Below are 13,824 nucleotides of genomic sequence, written 5' to 3' on the forward strand. Positions count from 1 at the left end.
CTCTTTCTCCCTCCACTCTTTCCCCCCCTCCACTCTTTCCCCCCTCCACTCTTCCCCCCTCCACTTCTTTTACCCCCCCTCCACTCTTCCCCCCCTCCACTCTTTCCACCCCCTCCACTTCTTTCACCCCCTCCACTCTTCCCCCCCCTCCACTCTTCCCCCCCCCTCCTCTCTTCCTCCCCCTCCACTCTTCCCCCCCCTCCCCTCCCCCCCCCCCTCCACTCCTCTTCCCCACCCCACTCCACTCCTCTTCCCCACCCCACTCCACTCCTCTTCCCCACCCCCACTCCACTCCTCTTCCCCACCCCCACTCCACTCCTCTTCCCCACCCCCACTCCACTCCTCTTCCCCACCCCCACTCCACTCCTCTTCCCCACCCCCACTCCACTCCTCTTCCCCACCCCCACTCCACTCCTCTTCCCCACCCCCACTCCACTCCTCTTCCCCACCCCCACTCCACTCCTCTTCCCCACCCCCACTCCACTCCTCTTCCCCACCCCCACTCCACTCCTCTTCCCCACCCCCACTCCACTCCTCTTCCCCACCCCCACTCCACTCCTCTTCCCCACCCCCACTCCACTCCTCTTCCCCACCCCCACTCCACTCCTCTTCCCCACCCCCACTCCACTCCTCTTCCCCACCCCCACTCCACTCCTCTTCCCCACCCCCACTCCACTCCTCTTCCCCACCCCCACTCCACTCCTCTTCCCCACCCCCACTCCACTCCTCTTCCCCACCCCCACTCCACTCCTCTCTCTCTCTCTCTCTCTCTCTCTCTCTCTCTCTCTCTCTCTCTCTCTCTCTCTCTCTCTCCTCATCTCTCTCTCTCTCCCCCTCGCTGTCAGAAACACACAGACACTGACAGAGAGACACACACTGGCCGGGGCGGGGGCGGGGGGGGGGGTGGTGGTTCGCTATTGGAGGCCTCCCAGTGCTGCAGTCGGTGAGTAGAAACGTAATTTTTTTATTTATTGATTTTAAAATTATTTTTATTTTTAATGTTTTAATTTTTTTTGATTTTATTGGTTGATTTATTGATTGATTTATTTATCATTTATTATTGATGATGGCTCTTTATTTGTAAAAATGATGTGTTTAATGTTTGTAAACTACCCCCCCCCCCCATCCCCCATCTCTCGTTCCCTACGCCTGATTCCTAAATGTAGGTAAGGTTTTTCTGAGCATACAAAAATCTACACTTACTCCATTCTAAGTTAGTTTGGAGTAAGTTTTCGCTGCCTAAAGTTGCAAAACAGGCATAAGTGGCTGGACACGCCCCCTTTTGAAAAAAAATCTGTTCTACAATGGAACTATTCTAACTCACTAGAACTGGAGCAAACTAAATGCCGAGAATTGCAACTTCTCTAAGATGCTCCATTCTAAACTAGCTGCTCCAAAAAAATAGGAGCAACTCGGGTCGAAACTTGAGCCCTTAGTGTTTGCAGGATTCCATTGAAAGTACTGGGAATTTTTAATTTTTCTGTTTTCTTTAAACTGTTGAGAGAAGCGGTTGCATTATTTTAAAGATGTGCAAAAATTAATACTAAGAATCAGTTAAGTGCCTTAACTATCGTGTTGTACCTCGTTGAATAAAAACTTAATAGGAGCAGGAGTAGGCCATTCGGCCTTTCGAGCCTGCTCCGCCATTCAATAAGATCATGGCTGATCTTCTACCTGAACTCCACTTTCCTGCACTATGCCTTGATTCCCTTAAGACCCAAAGTCTTGAATATACTCAACGACTGAGCCTTCACAGCCCTCGGGTAGAGAATTTCAAAGATTCACCACCCTCTGAGTGAAGAAATTTCTCCTCATCTCAGTCCTAAATGGCTGACCCCTTATTCTGACATTGTGACCCCTGGTTCTAGAATCCCCAGCCAGAGAAAACATCCTCCCTGCATCTACCCTGTCAAGCCCTGTAAGAATTTTGTATGTTTCAATGAGATCACCTCTCATTCTTCTGAACTCTAGACAATATAGGCATAGTCTACTCAATCGCTCCTCATAGGACAAACCCCCCCATCCAGGAATCAGTCTGGTGAACCTTCGTTGCACTCCCCCTTTGGCAAATATATCCTTCCTTCGGTAAGGAGACCAAAACTGTACATACTATTCCAGGTGCGGTCTCACCAGGGCCCTATATAATTGCAGTAAGATGTGAATTGCGGAATACCCAGTGTTTCCTTCTTTTAAAGACAGAACAAATACAAGCTTCATGACTCTGAATTGACCAAGACAATTGCATCAAACTGTAATGACCTTAGCCTGGATTGGCTTAAAAATCAGTCTTTTTAGCTAATTTTTAACAAATCAAGGGGCAGTATACAATGACATGGTGGATAGTGGGATTCCATAGGCACAGGCTTAAGTTAAACTCCAGATTCTGTAAGTGGTTTCCCTTGGGTGTTTTCGACCCACCCTCACATTACACTAGTTCTAGACCTGGGAGTGATTACTGTACTGAACAGATGAATGAGTCACGGACAAATATCTTGGTCTCAACCATCAATGCTTTATTAAAGCTAGCTCAACGCAACAAAACTACAAGTAAATACAGTGACAATGCAATACAGTCTAATACCCTGGCGTATTTAAGCAGCCCTATCGCGAAGTACCCAACGTCTAAACCCTCTGCTCGGATCCACAGTGTACCCCAGAATTTGTACCGACTGGCTGGACGTACCCCTATGGTCCTCGGAGCAAAACCTCCCCACTAAAACCCTTCTAAGGCTTGGTTAGTAAGAACACACGACACCTCCTCACACAGTGGCTGTGACCTTAAAGATGCGTGGGCAGGGATGATGCTCACCGACTCGTTGGCTTACTCGCTGCTTCTCCCGGTGAAAACGTGTCTCTTCTGGTTCCGTACTGTCTATAGTATCCAAGTCCCAGTCTCAAGATTAGCTTCACAGTTGAATAGCGAGGTTCTGGTTGCTCGTTGATGGTTTCTGCTCGGTCCTTGTAGAGGTGAAGCAAGCGAGGGCAAAAAAAGAGCGAGCGATGGCCATGTGGCCACCTTTTTATATCCAAAGTTTTTTTTTCTAGCCAAATAAAGTTTTTTCCTTGTTTCGAGGCTTCTGTCTGAGTGGCTCATGTGTATTCCAGTGATGTGTTTTCGCTTCCAACCGGTCTGGGGCTTAATGGCTTTCTTTTGTTCTGGTTTCCCGCTACTCGAGGTTATCTCATCCAGGTACTGGCTCTGATTACTGACCAGTTTACATCTGATCTATCACTGACAAGCTCACATTGCTTGACAATGGACCCTCCATCTTTGCCCATTACCTGTAATGAGTTGCCTTCTCCTGGCCATTGTAACTTGTCGCAGACCACCCCCGCCCATCAGATGTGGATTTCATGTACAGCATGGAAAAATACCTGGGCCCCTCCCACGACAGGCTGCCAGGTCTTTCTGCAGTGAGAAATATTAAAACGCAATGTCCAGATACTGCCCAACAATCCTTAGGGAGCCGATGCTTACAACTCTACGAGTTCATATGGTTTTTTAATAACCGTTTAGAAATTAAAATACTCTAGTAGTTCAAGTTTCAAAAGTGTGATTTTAAATACATTAGGTTATATTTGAGTTATCAGAATTTTAATGCTTGCTGAACTGAACTCCAGTCTTGGATGAGCTGCAATTTCCTCCATCTGAAAATTGGGATCACTGAAGCCATTGTCTTTGGACCCCGCCACAAATTCCATACCTCTGCCGTGGACTCCAACCTCCTCCCTGACCACTGGCGTGGGTTGAACCAGACTGTTCACAACCTTGGTATCCTGAGCTCCCGACCCTATCTTCAGAGAAGGTTATGCTGACAGAGTTAGATGAAGAGGGGTGGGAGGAGGCTTGTGTTTGGGTTAAACACCGGCATGGGCCAAATGGCCTGTTTCTGTGCTGTACATTCTATGTAATTGTATGCAATATCGTCCCTGTTGTGTATGAAGAAAGAGTCAGGCTGAACACTGTGAGCTCAAAGTAAAGTGTGACCGTAGTCTTTTATTGCAGGTCTCCAGAGTGCCACTCCAACCAGCCTCCTTAAATACCTGTGCTCCCAAGGGATTATGGGATCCCTTGGGACTCCAGGGGATGAGCCCTCTGGTGGCTGTACAGAGTAAATACAAGTCCACACAAATTCCTGGGACATTGGAATCAGTTCTGGGGGAAGTGGACCTGTACAAAAGGGACGGTCTGCACTTGGGCAGGACTGGAACTGATGTCCTGGGGGTAACATTTGCTAATGCAGTTCGGGAGTGTTTAAACTAATATGGCAGGGGGATGGGAACCTATGCAGCGAGACAAGACAAAGTAATATGGAGTCAGAAACAGATGGTAGAAAGGTAAAAAGCAATAGTGGAAGGCCGAGTAAACAAAGGCAAGAAACAAAAAGGGCCACACTACATCATAATTCTAAAAGGACAAAAGGTGTTTTTATAAAAAACAAGCCTGAGGCTTTGTGTCTTAATGCAAGGAGTATCTGTAATAAGGTGGATGAATTAACTGCAAATAGATGTTAACAGAAATGATGTGATTGGGATTACAGAGACTTGGCTCCAGGATGATTAGGGCTGGGAACTCAACATCCAAGGGTATTCAACATTCAGGAAGGATAGAATAAAAGGAAAAGGAGGTGGGGTAGCATTGCTGGTTAAAGAGGAGATTAATGCAATAGTTAGGAAGGACATTAGCTTGGATGATGTGGAATTTATATGGGTAGAGCTGCAGAACACCAAAGGTCAAAAAACGTTTGTGGGAGTTGTGTACAGACTTCCAAACAGTAGTAGTGATGTTGGGGAAGGCATCAAACAGGAAATTAGGAGTGCATGCAATAAAGGTGCAGCAGTTATCATGGGTGACTTTAATATGCATATAGATTGGGTTAACCAAAGCAATACAGTGGAGGAGGATTTCCTGGAGTGCATAAGGGATGGTTTTCTGGACCAATATGTCGAGGAACCAACTAGGGGGGAGGCCATCTTAGACTGGGTGTTGCGTAATGAGAGAGGATTAATTAGCAATCTCGTTGTGCGAGACCCCTTGGGGAAGAGTGACCATAATATGGTGGAATTCTGCATTAGGATGGAGAATGAAACAGTTAATTCAGAGACCATGGTCCAGAACTTAAAGAAGGGTAACTTTGAAGGTATGAGGCGTGAATTGGCTAGGATAGGTTGGCGAATGATACTTAAGGGGTTGACTGTGGATGGGCAATGGCAGACATTTAGAGACCGCATGGATGAACTACAACAATTGTACATTCCTGTCTGGTGTAAAAATAAAAAAGGGAAGATGGCTCAACCGTGGCTATCAAGGGAAATCAGGGATAGTATTAAAGCCAAGGAAGTGGCATACAAATTGGCCAGAAATAGCAGCGAACCCGGGGACTGGAAGAAATTTAGAACTCAGCAGGAATGGGGTACTGAAGTTGCATGTTCAGCCATGGACTCATTGAATGGCGTTGCAGGCTCGAAAGGCTGAATGGTCTACTCCTGCACCTATTTTCTATGTTTCTGTAACAGTCCCCATCGCAAACACTGCCTACTTTTTAACAACTGTGTTCTTGGGGCACTCACAAGGCAGTATTGCCCATCCGATGTTGCTCTGAAGTCAGTAAAAGCAAAGCAGATTTAGGCGAGATTGAGTGGAGGTGACTGATCCTGTCCCTGAAGAATAATAGTGAACAGGTTCGGTTTTTACAATAAACCAGCAAATTTTCTGCTCATTTTCTGGCAGCAGTCCACAAAGTTGCAGATTTATTGGATTCATTTTTACAACTTGCCATGATGTGATTGAAACTCTCGGCCTTTGGGTTGCTAGTCTAGGATCATAATCACCGGGCTACCATTCACAGTAACATGTTCTACCAGCCAGGCCAGCCAGTAGAGCATTGGAATAGTCAAGTCTGCAGGTGACGTAGGCACGGATGAAGGATTCAGTGGCAGATAGACTGAGCTATGGGTGGAGGTGGGTGATGTTATAGAGGTGGAAGTACTGATGGAGAAGGTATGGGATGGATTCTCAGCTTGAATAAAATGCTGAGGTTGCAAACATTCTGGTTCAGCTTGAGACGCGGGATGGAATCGGTGAGCAGCAAGCAAATCCACCTTTGAACGAATTGCATGATCAAGGTTATTTAGATCACCTGTAACTGGGCATGTTTTCTATTTTAAAACATGATCGTGTGTAGGTTTATCTCTATTTCCAGTTGCTATAATTGCACATTATGCAAATTTTTCTTTTGACTTTTTTTGCCATCAATGACCAATTGTCTTTCCTTTCCTCCTTTCCCAAAGGTGGTGTTGGCTCTTTGCTGGGGTACAATTTGACACCAGTCACCTTATGCTACCTCCTAAAAGTTGCCATTCTGCATTTTTGAGCCTTGACCGTGTCTTCAGGCTATTTGACGAGGGGCAAATACAGTGGAGCCCAGTCCTATATTGTCCCATGTTTACACATGCTGGGAAATGTGCAGGATTTTAACTCTACCTAACCCAAGTGCAGTGAGGTCAGTTGGAGTCTGCCAGCTACTGCAACCCTCATTGAGATCCGCCTACTCTCCTCAGACCAGGCACTGAACATCCCCAGTTATATATGGATGAACCATCACACGACAGAATCCGACCATTTGGGTTTCCTTGTGATTAAATTATGTTTGCTAATTAGAAACATAGAAAATAGGTGCAGGAGTAGGCCATTCGGCCCTTTGAGCCTGCACCGCCATTCAATGAGTTCATGGCTGAACATGCAACTTCAGTACCCCATTCCTGCTTTCTCGTTATACCCCTTGATCCCCCTAGTAGTAAGGACTTCATCTAACTCCTTTTTGAATATATTTAGTGAATTGGCCTCAACAATTTTCTATGGTAGAGAATTCCACAGGTTCACCACTCTCTGGGTGAACCTGTGGAATTATATGACTAATGTTGAGAAAATCTTATCTTCTGTTATTTAAGGGATAAGGGGCCCAAAATTCCACATTGCTGTTTTTTGGTGTTACTTCAGATTAACGGCCATTTTTTTAGTCTGAAATAACGGCAAAAAAAAGTCACGTTTCGCCAAAAGTAGTTTTCATTTTGGTGCAGCGCAGACAGACCTTTTGGTTTTGAGGGTGCAGCTAATTGTTAGCGCCGAAATAGTGAAGCCAGTTCTCTGTGTATGCCCAATCATTTAGGTTTCCAGGGTAACGCGAGACACAATGGGAGGGAACGAGCTGTCCCGGTTTCCAGAGAAAGGAAATGTGGGCTGAGGGCTGCTTTTATATAATGTGTACTGTACTGTACAGTACTAATGATATCCTTCAACTCTTCTTTGTTGTCTTACTGTTCCACAGTCACTGAGCATGTTGGGTGTTCCCTGGCCAAATGACCCACCGCAGCCGTCCCTATCCCCGGCCAAACGGCCCACCAAGTGTTTTTGTCCTTAAAATAAAATAACTTCCTTTGTATACTGAAGTAATTCAAAGATACTATTGCATCACCACATTCGAATAGGTACATAATAAATACAGATCAACAAATCAAGATGGCGTGGGTATCGCCGATTTCGATCGGACTCTGACTTGGAAGGTAAGGTTTTACAAAGTGGTCCCCAGCGCCGTCTTTTTAAAAAAAAAAAAAAAAAATCCTTATTGGCGAAACTCGCAAAAATGGCGTTACGGGTGGGTTTGACCCTGAGTGATGTCAGAAAAACGATACTTTAAAAAAAAAACAGCCGTTATCTGTTAAGGTTGGCCTTCTACCATTGGCGAAACTTGCAAAATTACGTTAGCTCCAAAAAGATGGAGCTAACTGGTGGCAAATTTTGGGCCCAATAAACAAGTATACAGTTTCAGCTTGGGGAAAAAAAGACTTTCTTACTTCCAAAGACTTGATCTGTGTTTCAAAAAATGTGTGTTGCTTGCTTAGACTGACTGCAGTCGAACTTTCTTTTAAACTGCAGGAAAATATCTTCTTCCACCTGCCTCTGCGCAGCTATCGTGGCAACAGACGATGGAAACCACAAATCTCGTTCGCATACGCAGCCAAACACTGGGCCAGTCAGCTCCTTCCCTCACTGCTAGTTTGGTAAGTGCACCTTTTCTAGCTTTTGTGCATCTGAAAAATACACACAAGTCATTGTTAGATTGAAAAAAGTGGTATTAAACAATATAGAATCCTATCCATTAGATTTATTTATTTGATATCTGTTCTTTTCTTCCCTGCCTCTTCCCCCCGCGGCCCCCACCCCCCCTCTCACCTCATCTCCATATTTACTTCACCGAAGTGAGGAGCAGTTACCAAAACAAAATTCAGTTTGAATGTAATATCTGCAAGTCTATTTTTGGGCCTCACAGGAGAAGAGGTTGGGACGTTGTACCGATTCAGTGTAGATTCACAAATGTGAATACCTGTACCGCCAAAGTTTGTCTGCTTTGCTTTCCACTGGTGTGGAAACTGTTTAAAAACATATTTTAGGCAAGGAAACTTCTAAATTTTATATATATTTATAGAGATTTACAAAAAAAGCACAACAGAACAGAGACTTTGGGTTTACAGGAAACTGATGGAAGCTGTTTGGTGGTCTGAAATATATCTGTAGCAGTAAAATCAGTGAATTTCATGAAAGGTGCTGCTTTTAGGGACTTGGATCCAGATGCTGAAAAGGACTGGCCACATCACATCTTAAAGCATGTGATTGGTAGCAAGGAGATACCATTTAATTCTATTTCTTTAGGTCATCTGCAATTCAATTGCACATATTTCACACTCCTGTTTCTCTCCTCTCCTGAACCTGAGATTTTAAAACATAAAATGTGAGATGAGACAGACCCATTAAGGCTATTTTTTCCAACAGACAATGTATAATTTACATTATCAAAGACACAGTCCTAACATCTTTAAGCTCCTGAATGTAAATAAGCGCAGCTCAAGCTACCACGATGCTGTGGCGAAGCATTTCTTGTCTTCAGTTTGTTAAGACTTACTAATTTTGTACCTGTGGCCTCCAGTTCCCTGCCAATTAATCCCAAGTTAATTTGCCTGCTTACATTTATGTCATCCATCTCTTTCCGTCGTGGTCATAGACAGATGCGTTGGAAGGTATGGGAAAGTTGGATACAGAAAATAACTTCAAACTAAATCATAAAAGTAGGACCATGGATCACAAGTTCGACCTAGTCAATTTTAGGATGAGGGCGAGGAAGTTTTCTCACATTGTGCTAAACATGTGAATGGACATGTAGCAGAAACGAACTCTGAAATAATTTTCAGAGAGGGGAGAAAACTGTAAGGCTGTTCATGGAAAGTAAGATTTCTATACATCTGGAAAATAATGTGCATCTTTGGCATATTCCATGTTGTAGCATTCTATGATTCTATGTCTCATGGAATTTATCTTTGTTACTCCTTTTAGATTTTGTGCAAAGGTAAAATAGAATCAAAACCCACCCTTCAAAGTTAGATGTAAATTAAACTGTTGTACTCCAAAACTGCCCAAGTACGCTGGATTTATCGAGGGTCAATTGGATTTCATTTCGCTTTACTTTAATGAGGAATGGGGGGAAGCTGATCCAAGTTTGAATTTCCTGTCACTGAGAAAACTATAAGTGAAGGAGGCCGTTTGGCCCATTATGGCTGTACTGACTCTTTGCTAAAGCAATCCAAAATTGGTCCCATTGTCCTGATCTCTCGCCGTAGCTTTGAATCTTTGTTTCAAATATTTATCCAATTGTCCCTGTAACAATTGCAGTGGTCTCCATCTCAAATACTCCCTGTGGCAAAGCAATCTATGGAGCAACTGTGTTAGAATTTTTTTCTAACCCTTGCCTCGCACTCAATTGATGACCTCTCCTTACTTACTCTGAAACCTCTGCTAAATATCCTCTTGATTTTCTCTGTTCCAGTGGACATAGCCTGAGTACTCCAAGTTTCTGTTCATAACTAGATTCTATGGGCCCAAGTTTCCACATGATTTGCGCCTGATTTTTAGGAGCAACTGGTGGAGAACGGACTATCTTAGAAATCGCAATTCTCCACATTTTTTTTTCTGCAGTTCTAGTCGGGTAGAACAGTTCTACTTTAGAACTGAATTTTTTCTTCAAAAGGGGGCGTGTCCGGCCACTGACGCCTGATTTCAAAGTTTCCACAGTGAAAACGTACTCCAAACTAACTTAGAATGGAGCAAGTGAAGATTTTTGTAGAACTGAAAAAACCTGTTCTACACATTAAAAAATCAGGCGTAGGTTACAAATTAGGCGTCCAGAACGAGGTGAGGGGGGGGAAGGGAAGTCATTAAATTCTACAATAAATCCTTATTTATACTTATACAAATATTATACAAATAAATCCAACCTGAATAAACATTTATAAGCAAAGAAAAGATTAAATAAACCATCTTCCTACCTGTGAAAGTGCTTTAGTCAGCTCAGCGATGTTCCCGCGAACGGGAGTGAGGGGCAGGCAGTAACGAGGCAGCAAGCAGCCTTCCACTTGAGGTGGAAGCCTTAGTCAGCTCAGCGATGTTCCCGCGAACGGGAGGGAGGGAGGGAGGGGCAGGCAGGCAGTAACGAGGCAGCAAGCAGCCTTCCACTTGAGATGGAAGCCTTAGTCAGCTCAGCGATGTTCCCGCGAACGGGAGGGAGGGGAGGGAGAGACAGGCAGGCAGCCAAAGATACAGCAGCAGGCTTCGAGCTGTGAGGGGGCTGAGGCCATTTGGACAGGGAGAGGCAGCCACATCGACAGTTTTATATTTACATTTGCAGAATGGGTGCTGCATTGTCAACACCACATATTATGCAATGGTTCGCCATCAATTCACTGCATAGGAGAGAATTGATTAGAGCTCACCGCAACAGGAACGTCGTAGCCCGTAGGTTGATGGGCAGGAGACCTTACCCACGTCGACAATATCGAACCAGGCGCTCGTACCTGGACATGAGCGAGGCTGATTGTGTGAAAAGGCTGCGTTTTCGCAGAGAAGTTGTCACTGAGTTGTGTTAATGGAACATGAAACAGTTTTAATGAAAAAATATTTTATTGAAAAGTTAACGTCACTCTAATAAAATATTTGTTGTATCAAACTATACTTTTTAATATGACTCTTGAAGTTCACTTAAAAACTTTAAGATCACTTATAAACTTGTAAAGTTACAAAAGTTACAAAACACTTTCTATGTGAAAAATTTTACACTCTAAGATCACTTAAACGTCAAGATCACTTTTTAGATGCAAAATTAAATAATTTACAGAATATGTGAGCATTTACACTATAAGATCACTTGAAAACTCTGAGATCACTGAAAAGTTGTAAAGTTACAAAACAATTTCAATTTGAAAAATCTTACACTCTGAAGAACACTTTTAAACTTCAGGATCACTTTTTAGGTGCAAAATTAAATAAGATACAAAAAAATGTGAGAGCATTTACACTATAAGATCACTTAAAAACCATAAGATCCTTTATAAGTTGTAACGTAACAAAACTTACAAAACAATTTCAATTTGAAAAACGCTACTACAGCTACATCAAGAACAAGAACAAAAGCAGCAAAGAAAGGCTGCAACCATGTCTCATCCATATCTCAGTGAATGTTCACTTCCTCATGGGGGTGTCATTTGATTGGCTGGGCTGTGTGCCCTTATTGCAGCAGCTACCTCAACCAGGCCCTCCCTGACGGCCTGTGCTGACACTTGCATGCCCTCCCTGACGGCCTGTGCTGACACTTGCATGCCCTCCCTGATGGCCTGTGCCAACACTTGCATGCCCTCCCTGACGGCCTGAGCCGTCGATTGCACTCCCTCGGACATCCCCTCCCTAAGTTCCCGTGTCATTACTGCTATTTCTCCCGTCAGGCCCGTCAACTCTTCACCTACTGCATTGACGCCACCGATGAGTGATCGGGTAAGCTCATTGGTCTCCATACCCAATGCCACAACCTGAGTCACATCTGTTGCACGCTGCATCTCAGGAGAGCGTGTCTCCAATCTCCTTCTCCTCTGCCTGGGTCTGCCTCGTGGCACCACTATACTGGGAGGCGCGGGCACGGACGGTGGGATGCTCGGTGTTGCAAGCGGCACCACTACACAGAGAGGCGTGGGCTGGGACTGTGGGACGCTCTGTGTTCCAGACGGCTGAACTAGAGGGAGAGGCTCGGGCTGGAACGGTAGGACGCTCGGTGTTCCAGACGACAGCACTCGAGTGCGAGCCGTGGGCTGGGATGTTGGACGAATGGGTGTAAACTGCTCCATGATATCAGCAGCAACACTGGGACCCGAAGCGTCGGAATCAAAACCATAGTAGGTGAAACCAGAACCTACGCGAGAGGGAGGTGCAGGCTGGGACGGTAGTGCACTGACTGTAGAATGCTGCATTATACCAGCAGCACCACTGGGACCCGCAACATCGGAAGCGAAACCATGGAAGGTGGGACCAAGACCTATGCTAGGGGTTGAAACTCTGATGCCCCTTGATGGGGGCTCATAAACATTAATTTGGAAGCTCTCCCCTGTAGACATTTCAGTTATCGCTGCCATCATCCAGTCTGGATCGTCCGCAGCTGGTTGTACTGGTTCTTGTTCTGTACCCTCAGGATCCTCAGGGTTGGCAGCAGCAGCATCGTCATCATCATCATCATCATCATCATCATGTTCTGCAAAATATATCAGAACAGTCAAATGCTTAACAGCAAGGGAGGGGGCCAGGTGGGTGGCATGAGTACTCTCACACATAGCAGGCCAGGCAGCAGGTTGATTTAAAGGGCCATGATGCATTTTCAGGACTTGCCCTCTTCCTCGCATGCGGGCCCAGCTTGTGCTTTACTCCATGTCCGACTCATCGTAGCAGCTACCCTTTGTTCCAAGGGTGTCAGTGGATGCAGACTGGGCATGCCTCCTCCTGTTCGAGTTGCTTCCCTTTTGTTGTGGGCCAATTTCTTCTGCAAAGAGTAAAATATAACTTTTTACAGAGTGTGTCAGTCTGCAAGGTGAGACATACAGATAGCCAGGTTACAATTACGATTAAATTAAAAATGGGAAATATTACTTACACTAACTACTTGACCAAGGTCGTGCCATTTTTTTTTACACTGACTTCCAGATCTCCTGGTATGCACCACTGCGCAGTAATCTTCTGCAACTTGGTTCCAGCGTTTCTTCATTTCTTTTGGTGGCACTTTTATGCAACCTCTGTTGCTGGTATCTAGCTCCTGCCATCTCTGCTCAATTATATTCACTAATATCTCAACTTCCTCATGTGAGAAATTCTTTTTTCTTGGTAGATGTTGATCCATTGCAAAGTTGAATTGGCACTCTTATTTCTCCAAACACACAATCCTTAATTTGCAGGCACCGGTTCTGCAAGTTTAGCAGTGAAAAGTTGAACTCACTGATTTCAGCAGGTGATTTCTTCAGCAGTGCTGCTAAAAGCACTCCCTCACACACAGAAATATCAATAAAATTAAAATACAAACCTTTGCAGGGGTCCAAGAACAAATCTTCACATTTTCTGCAGCACTTTCTAAAATGGCCGAGTGCCAATGTTTTTTTCACACTGCGCGTGCGCGCACGCTCCAACGCGCACGCGCAGCGTTGCCGACAGGAACAAAAACTAATTTAAATAGTACCCGCCCCCTCCCACTTACAAAATCAGCGCGAGTGTAGGCTCCGCCCCCCTGGGCGCCGCACCAGGCAGACAAGGAGCTGCAGAACGCTCCAGAATCGCGATTTTTTTTTTAAGCGCCGTTTTAGGCGCGAAAAACGGGCGCCCAGCTCGGAGGGGCGCCCGTTTTTTATCGTGTGGAAACGTGGGCCCTTAGTATTAGCCTGATTAATTTATGCTGCTAACTCTGGCTT

The 13,824-nt window shown here is 44.9% G+C and overlaps 1 protein-coding gene across 4 annotated transcripts in view; it reads left to right on the forward strand.

The window, feature by feature from the left end:
* The window catches only part of mast4 (microtubule associated serine/threonine kinase family member 4), a 532,941-nt gene that overhangs the window by 135,552 nt on the left and 383,565 nt on the right, over nt 1–13,824 (forward strand). For all 4 annotated transcript variants that reach the window (XM_070879482.1, XM_070879491.1, XM_070879499.1 and 1 more), the window contains exon 3: nt 7,937–8,061. In XM_070879482.1, coding sequence (XP_070735583.1) covers nt 7,937–8,061 — 125 coding nt within the window. The remainder of the gene's footprint in view (nt 1–7,936; nt 8,062–13,824) is intronic.

The sequence above is a fragment of the Pristiophorus japonicus genome, chromosome 1, assembly GCF_044704955.1.
Source record: "Pristiophorus japonicus isolate sPriJap1 chromosome 1, sPriJap1.hap1, whole genome shotgun sequence".
NCBI classification, from domain to species: domain Eukaryota; kingdom Metazoa; phylum Chordata; class Chondrichthyes; family Pristiophoridae; genus Pristiophorus; species Pristiophorus japonicus.